This window comes from Acromyrmex echinatior, chromosome 13, assembly GCF_024713525.1.
Source record: "Acromyrmex echinatior isolate Ae372 chromosome 13, ASM2471352v2, whole genome shotgun sequence".
Lineage (NCBI taxonomy): Eukaryota > Metazoa > Arthropoda > Insecta > Hymenoptera > Formicidae > Acromyrmex > Acromyrmex echinatior.
In genome coordinates, this window is record NC_141864.1 from 4,595,646 (window position 1) to 4,611,182 (window position 15,537).

The 15,537-nt window shown below is 29.5% G+C and overlaps 4 protein-coding genes across 6 annotated transcripts; 2 read left to right on the top strand and 2 right to left on the bottom strand.

Annotated features, from left to right (window-relative positions):
* Positions 1–855: 855 nt before the first annotated feature.
* LOC105150676 (exopolyphosphatase prune) lies at positions 856–2,552 on the bottom strand. Its single transcript, XM_011063912.2, has 6 exons — positions 2,410–2,552; positions 2,088–2,329; positions 1,754–2,025; positions 1,438–1,679; positions 1,197–1,355; positions 856–1,119 (listed from the first exon to the last, which is right to left on the bottom strand). Exons 1-6 carry the CDS (start codon positions 2,443–2,445, stop codon positions 940–942), a joined length of 1,131 nt encoding a protein of 376 aa, XP_011062214.1. The 5' UTR covers positions 2,446–2,552; the 3' UTR covers positions 856–939.
* A 38-nt stretch (positions 2,553–2,590) lies between these two features.
* On the top strand, positions 2,591–5,746 carry LOC105150677 (uncharacterized). 2 transcript variants are annotated; one of them, XM_011063914.2, is made up of 6 exons: positions 2,591–2,711; positions 4,265–4,492; positions 4,623–4,806; positions 4,911–5,148; positions 5,246–5,383; positions 5,523–5,746. In XM_011063914.2, the coding sequence occupies exons 2-6, from the start codon at positions 4,393–4,395 to the stop codon at positions 5,637–5,639; spliced, it is 777 nt and encodes a 258-aa protein (XP_011062216.1). In that variant the 5' UTR covers positions 2,591–2,711; positions 4,265–4,392; the 3' UTR covers positions 5,640–5,746. The 2 variants fall into 2 exon arrangements, with proteins under 2 accessions (XP_011062216.1, XP_011062215.1); XM_011063913.2 differs by lacking the exon at positions 2,591–2,711 and adding an exon at positions 3,171–3,310.
* A 3,632-nt stretch (positions 5,747–9,378) lies between these two features.
* LOC105150675 (methionine aminopeptidase 1D, mitochondrial) lies at positions 9,379–12,629 on the top strand. 2 transcript variants are annotated; one of them, XM_011063911.2, is made up of 7 exons: positions 9,379–9,516; positions 9,785–10,149; positions 10,663–10,917; positions 11,330–11,521; positions 11,620–11,770; positions 11,852–11,962; positions 12,350–12,629. In XM_011063911.2, exons 2-7 carry the CDS (start codon positions 10,069–10,071, stop codon positions 12,538–12,540), a joined length of 981 nt encoding a protein of 326 aa, XP_011062213.1. In that variant the 5' UTR covers positions 9,379–9,516; positions 9,785–10,068; the 3' UTR covers positions 12,541–12,629. The 2 variants fall into 2 exon arrangements, with proteins under 2 accessions (XP_011062213.1, XP_087268697.1); XM_087412571.1 differs by lacking the exon at positions 12,350–12,629 and adding an exon at positions 12,151–12,324 and having other exon boundaries at positions 9,398–10,149; positions 11,852–12,086.
* On the bottom strand, positions 12,536–14,793 carry Prosbeta7 (proteasome subunit beta type-4). The gene is made up of 5 exons (XM_011063910.2): positions 14,604–14,793; positions 14,172–14,378; positions 13,257–13,403; positions 12,982–13,180; positions 12,536–12,903 (listed from the first exon to the last, which is right to left on the bottom strand). The coding sequence occupies exons 1-5, from the start codon at positions 14,717–14,719 to the stop codon at positions 12,814–12,816; spliced, it is 759 nt and encodes a 252-aa protein (XP_011062212.1). The 5' UTR covers positions 14,720–14,793; the 3' UTR covers positions 12,536–12,813.
* Between the last annotated feature and the right edge of the window lie 744 nt (positions 14,794–15,537).

Genomic DNA, 15,537 nt, shown 5'->3' on the forward strand with positions numbered 1-15,537 from the left:
TTATTAATGTATATATGAGATACCAAAGATAATATTTTTTAACTATTAAAGTACAGTAAACATTTTTTTTAATTATAAGAAATTTATGTGAGTCCAGTAATATCGTATTTTGAGCTTGTCCCGGTTAGTGTACTCTGTATTGAAATTAAAGGCGGTATGTTATAAGTGTACATTGAAATTGTAAGTACAATTAAAATAATGGATTTATGAAATATTAACTTAAACAATTAATGTTAATGCTATTTAATATGTCATTCAAACATTATTAAGATTGGTCTATCTTTTTCTTGCGAAAAAGCATCAAATTGTTAAATTACTAGTTTATAGGTGCTTTCCAGCAAGAGACACAGATGACACAGTGAATCATTACATTCTTGTTGTTTGCTAATGTTAAACGAAGATGATATGATCACTGTGACACACTCTGTCACTTTCTGAAAAGCACCAAATGTAACTCATGATATTATTGCGAGTTATAGTTTAGTATAGTTTGCATTTCAAGACCAAAAAAATAATTTCGACGCGTAGTTTAAAGGATTATATACATAGTATATAAATTGACATATAATTATAAAAGCAGTTAGATCTAGCCAATTAGCTTAAAGGCACACTAATAAGAACAGATATCCTACATATACATGGATATTAAATATTTTAATTATAGTATTTTATCGTTAATAAAACATACATACAACTATAAATTTATACATATATATATATATATATATATGTGTGTATATAAATATGTACATATATATATATATATATTTATTTACACAAAATATATTATAATTCTAATGATTAAGGAGCAGGAAATTTATCATTATATAATGCAAAGAGGCACTCTAGAGAATATAAAAGTACTCAAATATTATTTTTATTAATAAACTTTATATCTCTGCAACATTTTTTTTATTCAATAGTCTATGTATTTATATATCATATTTTCTCATTTTCGTGTAATAATGCCGTTTTCTGTACAATTGGTAATATCTGTTTACGTGTTACCTTCACATTTCTTTGTTTGTACAAACAGAGACTATGATTCTCTTCTCGAATTTCTTTAATTAATTCTAGATTTAGAGATGGCTGAGTAGATTCAACCAACGCTTGAATTATCTGTAAATAAGATAAAAATATGTGTGTATATACTGATACAATTTCATACAACAATTACGTTAAATAATCATATTTACATCGTTCGCCAATTGATTACATAATGTTGAAAAGATTGCAATATCTCTAGATACATGTTCCTTGGTCACATCCTGCCCGATAAGTACAACGACATTGCAATTTCTTTCATTAGCAAACTGTTCAATAACTTCTTTTGCATTTTCTCGAACAAGAAAATCCTAAAATTTGTTATAAATTATACTTTAAATTAATTTAAAAAATTAATTCATAGTATCAATAAAATAATTCCAAATATCGCACTTCTACTAAAAGGGAAAATCCAACGAGAGGTATCCCATTCGTTACTTTCAAATCCTTAATCATAAGTTCTTCAAGAGTCAATTCACTGATGTCTGTTTTTGCATGCATAATCTTTTTAAATATATCAGTTCTGTCAGATGTAAGTCTACCAAGTTGCTCAAGAACATTTAGTATATCAACATCAGTAGCAGTTGCTCGACCAGCTTCATCCGACATATTATAAGTGTCAATCAATATTGGACCTGCAAAAAATATTGGATATTATATAATAAAAGTTTTGCGTTCATTAATAATCTATTATCAAAATAATATTTACCTCGCAAGAGACTCGAGAGTTGTGTATCCAGTATATCAGGATTCTTCTGTAAGACATTGCGTGCAACAAGAGTGGCACAGCTTCCAACAATTTCTATGTTTAACAGTACATTCGGCCATGACCAGGCTGGATCCAATGGCCGATGATCAATGATCATTACGATTGAAGGCTTCAACTCAAAATCCTCGTTGGCAAGTGTATGATGATCAACTAAAATCAGCTCCAGTTTCTTGTTGGCATCATTTTGTATATTTTGCAAATCAATCTGATCTCTGTCAAGAGTATAATCAAATTGCACAACGCTCAGATTGCTTTCCAGAAGCTTAGGACTTACCTGAATGTTAGCAAATTCAGTGGGATGTTATGAGACTTCAGACTATAAACTACTTCCGTCTTAATACGAAATTCTTTTTCTGGTATATTCATGACTGGTATTACGGCGACATCGGTAAGTTCACATTTGTTGATTTCACTATATTCTAACAATCCTTGGACCAGAGCACTTACAGCAGAATCCAAGTCGCATGTTGGATTCCCCAGAACGACACGAATCGTTTGATAGATTGACAACTGGGACTACGATAAAATATAAATAAATAAGATAGATTAAATGTAAAATAATAAGTATTCTGAAACTGTGTGTAAAAAGTTATTACCAATGCGGTTTTTGAGGCGTTAAGAAACATTTCCATAACTCTTTGTGTTTGTATTCAATTTCCTCTTTTTTTTTTTGGATAGTGATTCCTCGATTTCGTTTTGATAATTGTATAGTTTAGCATGCGCAGCTCAAAAATCAATAAAATTGGACTAATTCGACGCGATTTTGCACAAAACGAAAGAACCTAGTAGAACTAAGCGTCGCGAACGGAGATATTAAGCGTTAAAATTGACGACTATTGAGGTTAGGAAATCTAATACATCGATTTTGATGCAGTGCTATATACACGTACTTTGATCGGTAAGTGTTTATTAAAAAGCTACCTTTTACCTCCCAATTCAATGAAATTAGGCTTATTCAACGCGTTTTCATTCAAAATGAAAGCCTGCTTTACTCTTATTATGTATATATACGAAAAATTGTGAACTTATGTTGTACATGGTTTACAGCTTTCAGTAATTCTCCAGAAGAGCTTACTCACTTCCGATTTCAATGAAATTAGGCTCATTCGACGCGGTTTTGCGTAAAATAAAAGAATCTGGCAGAAAAAAGTCGAGGGCTGTCCTGCGAAGCGAGATATTGAGCGTTAAAATTGACAACTATTGAGGCTAGATCATCTCTGATTTCGATGAAATTAGGCTCATTCGACGCGTTTTTGCGTAAAATGAAAGAATCTGACAGAAAAAAGTTCGGAACTGTCCTGCGAATCGAGATTTTGAGCATTAAATTTGACTAAAATGTAACACGTAACACGATTATTGATCTGTCATGTAGACTGGAGTGTACAGATTAGTGTTTATTGATTTGGGACGGTTACCGTCCCGAACAAAAAAGTCCTGCCCACTTGGGACCTAACTCGCCTAACTGTTCAGAAGTTACAACCTAAGCTGTACTCAAAGGCCAGTATTCATAGTCGAGTCTTTTTTCAAGAGTCTTAAGTAATGTCTTAAATCGCCAATGCAGCTTTCTGATTGGTTCGTGACTTCTTAAGACCTGACTTCTAAGTATTTAAGATGATCTTGAATATAAGATCTGACTATGAATACCGGCCAAAGTCTTGCTATATAAATTCTTTGATAGACCAATTAGAAGAAAGAATTTTACAAACTGACCAATTAAAAAACATTTCAAAGCATTTGTAGCATCGCGTTGACCGTGTCTCTAGACAGTGTCTTAAAATCCCATGTTTTTTAAATTAAATTTCTAACCCATGATTTAGTCTGCTTTTGATATTATTCTATTTCTTCTTTTTTATTTTTCATAACGACTATCACTTTATTATAATTTTGTTACTGGAATTAAATCTTTTTTTCACCGTCGAACGTAAAATAGAACGAAATATTTTCACTATTGTCTATTCTCCACTGAATTTTCTAATTTCTATTATCAGATTTTCAAATGACAATTTTTTTTATACAGTTTATTTTCAATATTTCCTTTTTCATACTCATTGGTAGTTTATAAAAAAATATTGCTTCCAACTTTGATATTACTATTTCTTATTTACATTATGTTCTTATATTCATATTTAATTTGAATTACATTTAATTATTTTCCCTGTTTTTCAACCATGTTTTTAAATTTGTTTATTTATGTAAATCAGAAAGAAATGAAGAAACATTCATGTATAAAAAAATTTTCATTAATTTCTTAACATAGACCTTTTTTTATGTTTTTTTCGTTATAGCACCTTTTATGGTTTAGGCATCAATATTCTATTGTCATTTTGCAAAGTGTTTAAGGATGAAGCGTTCAATGAGTAAAATAATTACGTTAACAGCGAATTTTCGGATAAAAAATTTCTTTGATAAAAAATTTATAAAATAAAAAATTATATTTTCCTACAACTTTAGGTGGATAAACTTGAAAGTAAACATTCGAAAAAATTTAAACCGTAAGGACTACAAAAAGAATTCAAAGAATATTACAATAAAATTAATTGAGAATACCTCTGAAAAGTTTGCGATTTAAATCTAAAAAAATGAGTTTTAAATCTCAAAATTTAATTAATAAATCGCAACATTTGAATCGACATAAAGAAACACACAATGACACAAAAGAATATGTATGTGAATATTGCGGTAAGATTTATGTTTTTTATGGTTAATATTTTTAGTGTTTTTGATAACTTTGTATTATTTCAACAATTATCCGTTTTATGTTACCATTTTTATATTCATTTGATAATAATAATTTTCCTTAATATTAAAGACAAGCAATTTACCTCTTCGAGAACTTGGAAACAACATTATAAAGACGTACATTTTCAAGTTAAACCCTATAAATGCGGAACGTGTGATAGAGCGTTTCAATATGAATCGGAATTGGGTCGTCATGTTCTGCTTCATGCAGAGAAAAAACCTTATCAGTGTCAGTTTTGTGAAGAAGCATTTACGTGAGTATTTAAGTGAATAACAACAATTAGAAAAATTCGATATTTATTCTGAAATTAATTGATAACAAATGATAAATAATAATGTTGCTACGATCATTTTGTAGTCGAAAAGGGAATCTAGAAAGGCATACAGAGGCGAGGCATACTATTGATAAAACTTTCAAATGTATCGTGTGTAAGACATATTTCAAAACTCAACAAGATTTGCGTAATCATACAGACACGGATCATCCTGAAAGAAAGTACAAATGTAACGAATGTCCATCTACATTTACCCATCAGAGGACCTTTAACGCGCACATAAATATTATACATAAAAGCAGTAAATCACATGTTTGTAAGGTATGTGCTACAAAATTATCATTAATATCTTTTTTTATTTCTCATATGATTGTTTATATTTTTACATTTCGTTAGACATAAATGTGTTGTATTTTAGGTTTGCGGCAAAGGCTTTCGTACCAAACATCACAAGGCCAGCCACAGTTTGGTACACAGCAATAAAAAGTTTTTTGAATGTTCGGAGTGTGGCAAGGGCTTCAAACATAGAAACACATTTATTGTACATTTGCGAAAGGTCTTTCACGAGAAAACATTTAATTGATTTAAGCAAATTCTCATTTGTCTTCTTATTTCTGTTATATAATTATAACCATATATTATAACAGATAATTGCAATATACCACATTTTATATATAAAAATTATTTATTTTTAGAATCACAACAATGACACCAGTGATGACACCTGTAAGACGAATGAAGAACAAACAGTTCAACGAATTATGGCCATTCTTAATGAAGCAGTTCAACAATCTGATGAAACTGAAACATAAAACGAGTGTCAATAAAGTGTTAATTGGAGCGTAAAGGAAATGTAAGAAAGGAGTAACGGAAACGTAAATGAAACCCGAATGAAAGAAGCGAAAATTGGAACGTGGAATGTAAAGGAAGCATCGACTAAACGTTAAAGAAACATAAATAAAGTATAGATAAGTTCTTCGGCAAGCAGAATGTTCGTTGAATGTAAACGGAGCGTGACTAGGTAATCTAGAGAACATAAACGAAGCATCGTCGAGTTCTTGGATGAACGTGAATGAAATGTAATCGAGGTCCTTGGTAAGCAAATAATATTTTAAAATATATTTCACTTATTCAGTAAATATCTAAAAAAAAGTGTTATGCTTTCTTCTTGGAGTCCTAGGGGCTTACTTCAAAAAATTATTTCATTAGAACACAATTGAAAAATCTTTCAATGCTATGTCTTTTACCCTAGTCTGTACGGTTTTTTTAAATTTGAGAAGTTAGTTCTCACTAAATCTCTCTGGTTTTAAAATAAATTTTTTTATTTCTATATTCTGGAAGTGGACACAAAACGAATGCTCCGTGTACTTTTTGCGGCACATTTAGGAAGCATAAATGAAGTATCAATGAATAAAGTATTAGGAAGTGTATCAATATGCTCCATGCATTCCTTGCGAAGTGTTGAAGAGCATATGAGAAATGTTAATGAAAAAAAATATTTAAAATGTGTGGGAAATGTAACAGATGTGTTTCAGGCACACTTTACGGAGCGTTTGGCGAGAGTTCGAAGGGCACGTATGAATATTCAAAATCCCTAAAAGTCAATGAAAAGTTGATGAAGTGTTTAAGAAGCGTTAAAATTCTTTGTTCACACTTCTTCGACAAGCTACATATTTTCATCAGAGTGACAATGCGTCCAGTAAATTCTCATTGCTTAATTATTTTAATAATTTTATGTCCTTGTTGAGTTTAAGGTACACTCGCAAATTGAAAACAGAATTTTTTGAAATTGATGCTATACATATTTTACTAGAAGACGTTGTTACGCTTGTACAATTGCAATGAGATTGAGGTTACAGTACTGAGATGTAAGAAATTGAAAACCACACTTTTTATACGTGTCACCTACACAAAGTTAATGAAAATGTCACGTTTCTTTTTGTGGTGTTCAAACTAGCAGTGATATGTTAATAAAAAACGGCTATGCGAGGAAGTTGAAAGGGATATTATGAAACAAATGTCATATAATTTTTTATCATTTAATCTGAAAAAGTGTCGTGACAAGAATTCAATTTTTGTAAACATTTGTCAATGCATCATATGAATGGAAATAGCAATGAGCTACGTTAGGCTGCGTCTCATCAGTGTTCACTTTTTCCATGTGTTTGCGACTATGAATGAACAGGTGGAATCAAAAGTTTTCTCTCACTAGAGGAAGTGAAAAGTCACGTATCAAACATTCGAGGGGACTTAACTTCTGATAATATTATCGCGAATGTACTACCTTAAGTATGTTCCTTACTACCACTTATAGCACAGTAAGCATTATTGTATGTTTAATGATGATTGTGTTTAATATATGAGTGTGTTTAATATAAGGAAGAAATAATACTTACAGCGTGTGAGCGTAAAAACGAAACTTACCTTAAATGTAACTTAACCAATCGTAACCAATCGTAACCAAGAATCAATTATAGTATTAATTTACCCGGCTACGTCTTCAGAATACAGTCTAATTTTAATATTGGATGTACGTGCTATTATTTTTATATGTATGACTATATTACTCATGTATGTACTTTATATTATAAATCGAGAGACAAAATGAATTATATTAAACCAACTGATATTATAGAGCATTAATAATTTATTCTTGTCTCGATTATTGAATCATCGCTATAATTAATTAATTAATTAAATAATTTAATTTATTGCAAAGTTATATAAAAAGACTGTTAACAGAGAACTACATGTTAACAGAATAATAGATATAAAATATAATACAATACTATAGTTAACATGCAGATTATGTATACAAGTATATTATATGCAATAAAAACATAGTTTAAAAGTAAAATCAAAGTACATATGTATAGTATTTATATAACAGATAATTATTGTAAAAATTCATGGAAAATGTTTTTCATTTAAAGTAATACTTTTTGTGCTCACAAATTCTTATCAAAATTCATATCTTTATATGTATTTCGTTTTACTTGTAATATACAACAAGTAGGTAAGTATAATCATCGTTGATAGCGAATAAATAAAATAGAAATTTATTGCATTTTTGCATATTTCCAAATTTTTTATACGAGGCAAATGCTTTGATCACAACACAATTCCAGGTCTGTTAATAGTATTAATAGTATTAATAGTATTAATAATATTAATATTCTAAGTTAACGTTTAAATATATTTTTTAATTGTATATTATATAAAAAATATGTGAAACGCAATTATATTAAAATATGAATATATTGGGTCATCTAAAAAGTATCCGCGGTACTTTGTCACTAGATATATGACCATCAACACACATCTAATGACAAAAAACCGCGGATACTTTTTAGATGACCCATATATATATATATATATATATATATATATATATATATATATATATATATATTTTATGTCCCCCTACAAAACTTTTGTCTGAAACATTTTTCTCTAATGCACTGTTCAAGAGAAATTTGAGGTCGTCATTAAAAATAGGACACTTTGTATATATGTTTCTTAATATTATAAAGAGAATTTATTACATAAAATTATAAAAAATTACTTTATTATTTTGTAGGAACACATATTCAACATATTGAATGTATTGGAAAAGAATGAGAAAATATTCCAAAATATGATAAAAAATATGATTATCTTTAGATATTTGGTCAAGTACTTGTTCAAATGTGTTCATATGGAAAATAAAAGTGGAAATTTTCTTTGATAGTGTGAAAGAAAATTTATCCATCTCTAACCAATGTTCAGAATTAAAAAGGACATTAATTAAAAGAATATCATCCATTTGAATATTAATATCTGTACAGTATTTACTCAATAAGTTCTCTTTGCAATATATTAAGAAGAATATATTTTATGACACACTTCAAATGTATACATATATATATTATACTTATACATAATATACAATGAAATTAAAAAATATAAATTTGCATTAACTTGGAATATTTATTTATAGAAACCAATACATAACTTTGCAGAAATACTTATAAAATAGATATATCTATCTATAATATATCTTGAAACCCATGAATATTCATTAAATTATTATGTAATAAATGTAGCCGAACGACACTTTTTTCTTCTAGATTTATTCGATTCACAAAGTAACGCATTGATTGATATATTTTTTATCAATGAATAATTACAAATAGTATTTTTCGCGTGCGTAAACATGCATATGCTGAGATACATATGCACTCGTTCAACTCCTTCGCGACTATGTGATCAAATCTTATAATACGAATTGTGTGTAAAAGAAGCTCTTTATTATTCACAGTATTTGCTGCATTTCTTAAAATTTGATCGTAATTTTAATTCACGGCACAACATGAACACGAACTTAACGTAACCTCACTTTAATTTCATGTACTCACCAAATGTATTGGGTGCATTCAGTACGACGATCGCTCACTGAGCACTTAGTGAGCTCTTGTATCTGATTGGTCTATATTTTTAGATTTAATGGAGTATGCCAATCAGATGCAACCGCTCACTAAAGTCTACTGCATACTGGATGACACTGTCTGTGTGTCTTCCAGTAACAAGTGATACAGTGTGTCACATGGATCTATCTGTCATTTGACTATACAGGGGAATACTCGATTGTAATTGGTCAGTTCTTACATTCTAATCCAGTTTAAACTCTCGGTGGAAACTAAGCCATTGGTAACGTTGGGATCTATGATGTAGAGAGCCATTTAATACTGCAAATGCTTCGAAAATTGATCAATTGGAAGAAAGAATTTTACTTACTGACAAATCAAAAAATGCTTCGGAACATTTGTAGCATTAAATGTCCATAGCCATAGATATAGATGTTATATACGTTGTGTGGCTGTGACAGATTTCTTAACCTGAATAATCAATTTTAATCATTTTGACTTAAATCGAGATTAATAACTTGGTTTGCAGTACAGAGTGACGCTTTTTTCAGTCAAATTCATTCGTTTCCAACAAAAACACGTCGAATGAACCTAATTTCATCGATTTCTGAGTTGACGTGGTTAAAGTAAATAATTACTCGACACGAATCAGCTGACTCTAAGAGAAGATAAACTAATTTTCATTGGAAAAGGAACAAAAAAGTGGCTCTCTTTCTTGAGAAGACTCTAGTTCGATTTTCAGACGATAACAATTTGGAACTTTGATCTTTATAAGAGAGATCGGCAAATTAACCAGGAGATATATAAGAATTATCCAAAATAAATATCGTGGAACATGCGTTCGACCAAGGGTATTGTTCAAATGGTACAAGCCTCTAAAACGTATCTTTCAAACTTTCTTAAGACCATGTCAGAGGTATGTCTGTTTTTATCTATAAATTTAAGAATATATATATTTATTATTACATTATTAGGTCAGACTAATAATTAGTTTAATCAGATAATGAGACAATACTGTTCAAGATTTGTAGATTTATAATTTTTGCTAGAGATAAAAAAGGAAAGACAGTAAGACATAATAAATATTGATATAAAATAATATCTAGAATTATAAATGATGAAAAAATTTTGAACAACACTGTTGTAAAAGATATTGGTTGTGTTATAAAATTTAAACTGCCGATACTGAAAATCTATAGTTTACATTAAGTGCACTATAGATTTTCAGTACTGGCAGTAAATTTTGGAACACAGCCATTGAATGCATTCTATTTCACATATGATACCTATAATATATTATTTTATCCTCCTTTAATATTCGATAAATATCAAGAATTAAATGATAAAATATATTTCTCATGTATGAAATCTAATACACTTATTGAGAGAGATACTGAATTACTTTATAAAAACGTATTATTTATTCTAGTTTGGAGAAAAACACAGATTTGTTGATATCCGTAATGATAATTCTTTTGGAAAGTACGCTATAGTCCAACCTTGGATAGTTTCTGAAAAAGTTACTGTACCTGCATACATACCCCAGCCATCCTACAGTCAGTCTATGATACCCAAAAAAGGGCCAACAATGCCTGAGATCAAAGATGAATATCAAATAGAATGTATGAGGCACAGTTGTAAACTTGCTAGTCGTATTCTGCGTCAAGCTGGCACATTAATTGAGGTGAATTATTTCTTACATATTATATAAAAGTCCAGATTCATGTTGCCTCGCTTATCAGCTTAAAATCTCTCACAAACAAATGTTTAGATGAAGAATATGGCGAATCTGAAGTTCTGTACTGATAATATCTGAAAGATATGCATCTTGGGGTCACAAGTTTCATAAACCGAATAAGAATGTCCATATAAATTTATCGTTCACTAAGCAATTAAAATCTGTGTAAGGATTGTTACATGTATGTTGAATATATAGTTAAGAAATAATATTTTAAGAGCAACGTATATATATATATTTTTTTTTTCTTTTTGGTTTTTGGAATGTATCCCCAGGAATTATTAATAGTTTTCAGATATACATCTATGCATTAAATATTATAATAAACTAAATATAAAACAAAATTAATATATGCTAGCCAGGTATTACAACTGATTTTCTTGACAAACAAGTACATGATATGATCATTGGTAACGGAGCTTATCCCAGTCCACTTAACTACCATGGCTTTCCCAAATCTATATGTACAAGTGTTAACAACATCGCTTGCCATGGTATTCCAGACAATAGGCCTTTACAAGAAGGTGATATACTCAATGTTGATATAACAGTGAGTAGCTTTATTTTTTTAAAGAAAATGAAATTTTTTTTTCTATTCGATAAAATGTTATAAGTTCTTTAAAAAGTTAATATTTTTTGTTTAAATAGGTATATCTTAATGGTTATCATGGCGATTGTTCAGCTATGTTTCAAGTGGGTGAAGTAGACTCGGAAGGCAAACGATTGATAACAGTCACAGAATTATGTTTAAAGTCAGCTATTGAAATATGCAAACCAAATGAGCATTTTTGTAATATTGGTAATAATATGTATATCATTAAAATCTGAACTTATCTGTATGTTATTTTCGGCACTGTAAAATCTTTCTATTTCTTTCTAGGTAATGTGATAGAAAAGACAGCAAATGAACATAATTTGAATGTAATACCCGCATTTTTGGGTCATGGTATTGGAACTTACTTTCATGGTGCTCCAGACATTTATCACTTTGGTACAAATGAAAATATTTCACTAACATTAATGCATTACACAGATAACCATCGACATATAATACTGGACGGAGCATGCGGCGAAATGTCTTTGATCTTTCGTCTTACGAACCTAGAAAGAGAAAGGTAAATGTGTGGGCGCGGAAATTTTCTTTCTACTATTGTCCTATCGATCGAACTCTCTTTCTAGGTCTGTCAAGATGGTTTCGATGCTAATGCTCCGTCCAGTAGTATATGTCGATGCAGATGACCAATAAGAAATTATCTGAGTCGTTTTTATAAAATAATTTCTACATAAAACATTCCTTGATCTCAGAATAAATTGTTATGTATTGTAAATATATCAAATCGTCACTAATATTTCGATGCTTATTTTTTCTGTTTTATAGCAAATAATTTTCCTGCGAGAATGAAAGCAGGTATGACATTTACTATCGAGCCAGCTTTGAGTCAAGGAACAATAGAGACCATAATTCTAGAAGATGGATGGACAGTTTGTACAGTCGACGATTCTAGGACAGCTCAAGTCGAACACACAATTTTAATAACAGATATTGGATGCGAAATACTAACGCTTTAGTTTCTGATTAGTATCATTTATTTATACAACAAAGGATCCATTGAATATATGTATTATTTTTAATGTATATAAAGACATATATAAATTAATTTATATGTGTTGTTTTAATTTTGAATATTATATCCATATTTTTATGTGTTAACAAAATAAAAATTAAGAATGTACAATTAACGAAAACTTTTTTTCAAATTTAATTAAAAAAGAATATATACTTTCAACCTATAATTTTTTTTATTATAACTTATTTTGAAAGAATATGAAAACATTATAATTTTACAGAATTGCGGGTCCCCAATAACTTTCTACGTCTATCGGTCCTTGTATTTCAACTCCTTTTTCTTTCGTAACAATACCCAAATGATACTAAAAGAGCGAAATAAATCATTAACAATTTAAAATTATTAATTACGTATACATGAATTTTGATAGTTTGGTAGATACCTTTGGGAAAGATCTTGCATCTCTGTAGAAAAGAACTTGATTTACTTTGTATATAAGTTGAATAGCATCTTCTTTACTCATTTGACTATTTTCTTCATATGCTTTTCTCAGAATAGGTGTTGCCATATAAGCGCCATATCCAGTCGCAATGACGGGATCTTTGTAAGCTGTTCCAAGCTTATCTACAGTTGCCAAAAATCTGAAAGGAAATCATGATTTATGTTAAATCTGAAGACACAAGTTGCTTATGTTGAAGGAATATATTGAATACTTACGGTTGTCCATCTTCCAAGCCGGCAATAACAAAATTATTCCAAAATGGATCAAAATTTGATCGTCTGTTATACATGACACGTGTCAACCAGCAATGCAGCGCTTTTGGCTTCAAACTAAATCCATCATCCAAGCATTGCTCTTCCAGACTAAAACAAAAATATTGATGTAATATAATAGTGTCTTTTAATATTTGTTGAAAAATCTAATATACTTAAAGAGAACTTTATACCCAGAAAAATCAAAAAGATGTTGGATAAAACCTTCAGTGTCAGATTGCTTGGTTCAAAAAATTGGAAACGCTATGTAGATGCTATATCCTTTTCATGTATTTTCACTCTAGCAATTTTGATCATTCATAATCTATTTTAATGCTGAAAATGTGCATCTAGTATCAGGATAAAAAGGCACTCAATCATTTGATACTCATTTTTAAAATAGACTATAATCAATATCAAAATTGACACTATAGAGAAAATTGCATGAAAACGATGTATACAAGATTTCATAATTCGATCTTAATATTTTCATGGGATAAATCTAAAGTATTATACTAAAATAAGCTGAAAAACATCATATAAACATATGTCTTCCAAAATGTTTGAAACATTAATAGTCATCCATCATCATCATCATCATCATGATAATAGTGAAATAAATGATTTTCTAATTTTTTTCATTTTTATAATATTATAATACTGGCTCCACACAGAGTATTAACTATCAGACACTAAGCGTCAAATCAAAACTATATATCATAACCACATTGACACTGTTCTTCAGTATCTCATCAAATGACATTATATTATAGAACAATTTTCAGAAACATTCATTAATTTATCTTATATAGTAAACCAAGAACAGAATATTTTAAAAATAAAGATGTGTAAAAAACTAGAATGATTACAACGACTTACATCTTCTTTTCTACATAACTCTTGATACATTGAAAATCTGCATAATCTCCAGATGCACCAAGAATGATGTTATCATTAACTTTCATAAGACGCTCTAGATTTCTATAGCGAGCGAGAGATCCATAAGATCCTAAGATATCCGCTGATATAACGACTCCGTCATTGAATTGTATACCAATGACAGATGTACCAGTCGTTATAGGAGATCTGCAAATAACAGAATGAGTTAAAGTAGAACTCATCAAGTCCTTATGCCATTTCGGAAATTTATCTAATAAAGTCTCAAGTATTTTTTCACTTCGTTAATTTCACTTCGTTAATTTGTTCCATAAGAGAGAAGATGACATGCGAGATTTACATAGAGATGTATAGGTTATATACAAAAAATTGCAAACGGATAAAAAATGTTTGTGAATTATAGTTAAAACATACTGTGATTTTTGGAATCCACCGGTGCCGTTCTGGGTGCCTGGAAAATGATAAAATGCACCAGGAGATGGCCCATTTTGCCACAGAGGTAAAAAGCTGAGATCTTTAGAAAATGCCATTATAATAACTAATCACGATAATATCAGTCAGAACAGTATGAAAGTATCGAGACGAATGCGGTATCGATATATCTCTGATATAAGTACATTTGGATCCGAGTATCGTTCGAAGTATCGATACTTTACTTAAGAATCGATAGGAGTGTCGAGCCAACCTCAAATGCTGTAATTTCCTCCTACAATTAGCAGATCGAAAAAATGGTAATTTCTCATAATTTTTTTCAAAAGAAAGACTAATATTTATCATTTTAAAACTTTTTGCATGTTTTTTGATATAATTATTGTAGAGTACATACAAATTATTATGTGAAAAAAAGAGTATTATAAATAATACTATCTAATCTAATTGAATCTAATTGAATCCAATTGAATCCAATTAAATCCAAAAAAAAGTATTCGCTATTTAAAATACGCATTCGGATAGAAAAAAATTCAATCCATTTTAATCCATTCTCATTTGCTGGGAATAAAAATATAAACATTCAGTTTGGCGCCTCGCCGTATGACTTGATTTCGTGTACATCTTAGTGGCTGTAATTATTGCCGGAAACAAAAAATAAAAAAATATTTTTAATTTTTATAGAATATATCACTTTAAATAAACCTAAAAAATTTTTAAATAAATATATATATATATATAAATTAAAATTTTATGCGACTTTGAAAAAAAAGTTACGATTTTTACTATACTGTTAGAAATGTAATGTCCTTTACATGTAAATGAAGCTCGTGGTTATGAATGAAATTAAAAGTAATGAATGATTTAACTGAAAACTAAGTTACAGTAGTTATTTAAATATAATGAATGTGTACATTAA

Bases quoted from the DNA above. Each gene is read 5' to 3' on its own strand.
- LOC105150676 (XM_011063912.2), bottom strand. From the start codon at position 2,445: ATGGAAATGTTTCTTAACGCCTCAAAAACCGCATTG. The intron at 1,680-1,753 runs GTAAATATTATT...TATTTTTTGCAG, and splicing joins ACTCTCGAGTCTCTTGCGAG to GTCCAATATTGATTGACACT. The intron at 1,120-1,196 runs GTAAATATGATT...TCTTATTTACAG, and splicing joins GTAATCAATTGGCGAACGAT to ATAATTCAAGCGTTGGTTGA.
- Prosbeta7 (XM_011063910.2), bottom strand. From the start codon at position 14,719: ATGGCATTTTCTAAAGATCTCAGCTTTTTACCTCTGTGGCAAAATGGG. The intron at 14,379-14,603 runs GTATGTTTTAAC...TGTTATTTGCAG, and splicing joins GGTGGATTCCAAAAATCACA to ATCTCCTATAACGACTGGTA. The intron at 13,181-13,256 runs GTAAGTATTCAA...ATTTCCTTTCAG, and splicing joins GGCTTGGAAGATGGACAACC to ATTTTTGGCAACTGTAGATA.
- LOC105150677 (XM_011063914.2), top strand. From the start codon at position 4,393: ATGAGTTTTAAATCTCAAAATTTAATTAATAAATCGCAACATTTGAAT. The intron at 4,807-4,910 runs GTGAGTATTTAA...ATCATTTTGTAG, and splicing joins TTTTGTGAAGAAGCATTTAC to TCGAAAAGGGAATCTAGAAA. The intron at 5,149-5,245 runs GTATGTGCTACA...GTTGTATTTTAG, and splicing joins GTAAATCACATGTTTGTAAG to GTTTGCGGCAAAGGCTTTCG.
- LOC105150675 (XM_011063911.2), top strand. From the start codon at position 10,069: ATGCGTTCGACCAAGGGTATTGTTCAAATGGTACAAGCCTCTAAAACG. The intron at 11,522-11,619 runs GTGAGTAGCTTT...TTGTTTAAATAG, and splicing joins TACTCAATGTTGATATAACA to GTATATCTTAATGGTTATCA. The intron at 11,963-12,349 runs GTACAAATGAAA...TCTGTTTTATAG, and splicing joins TCCAGACATTTATCACTTTG to CAAATAATTTTCCTGCGAGA.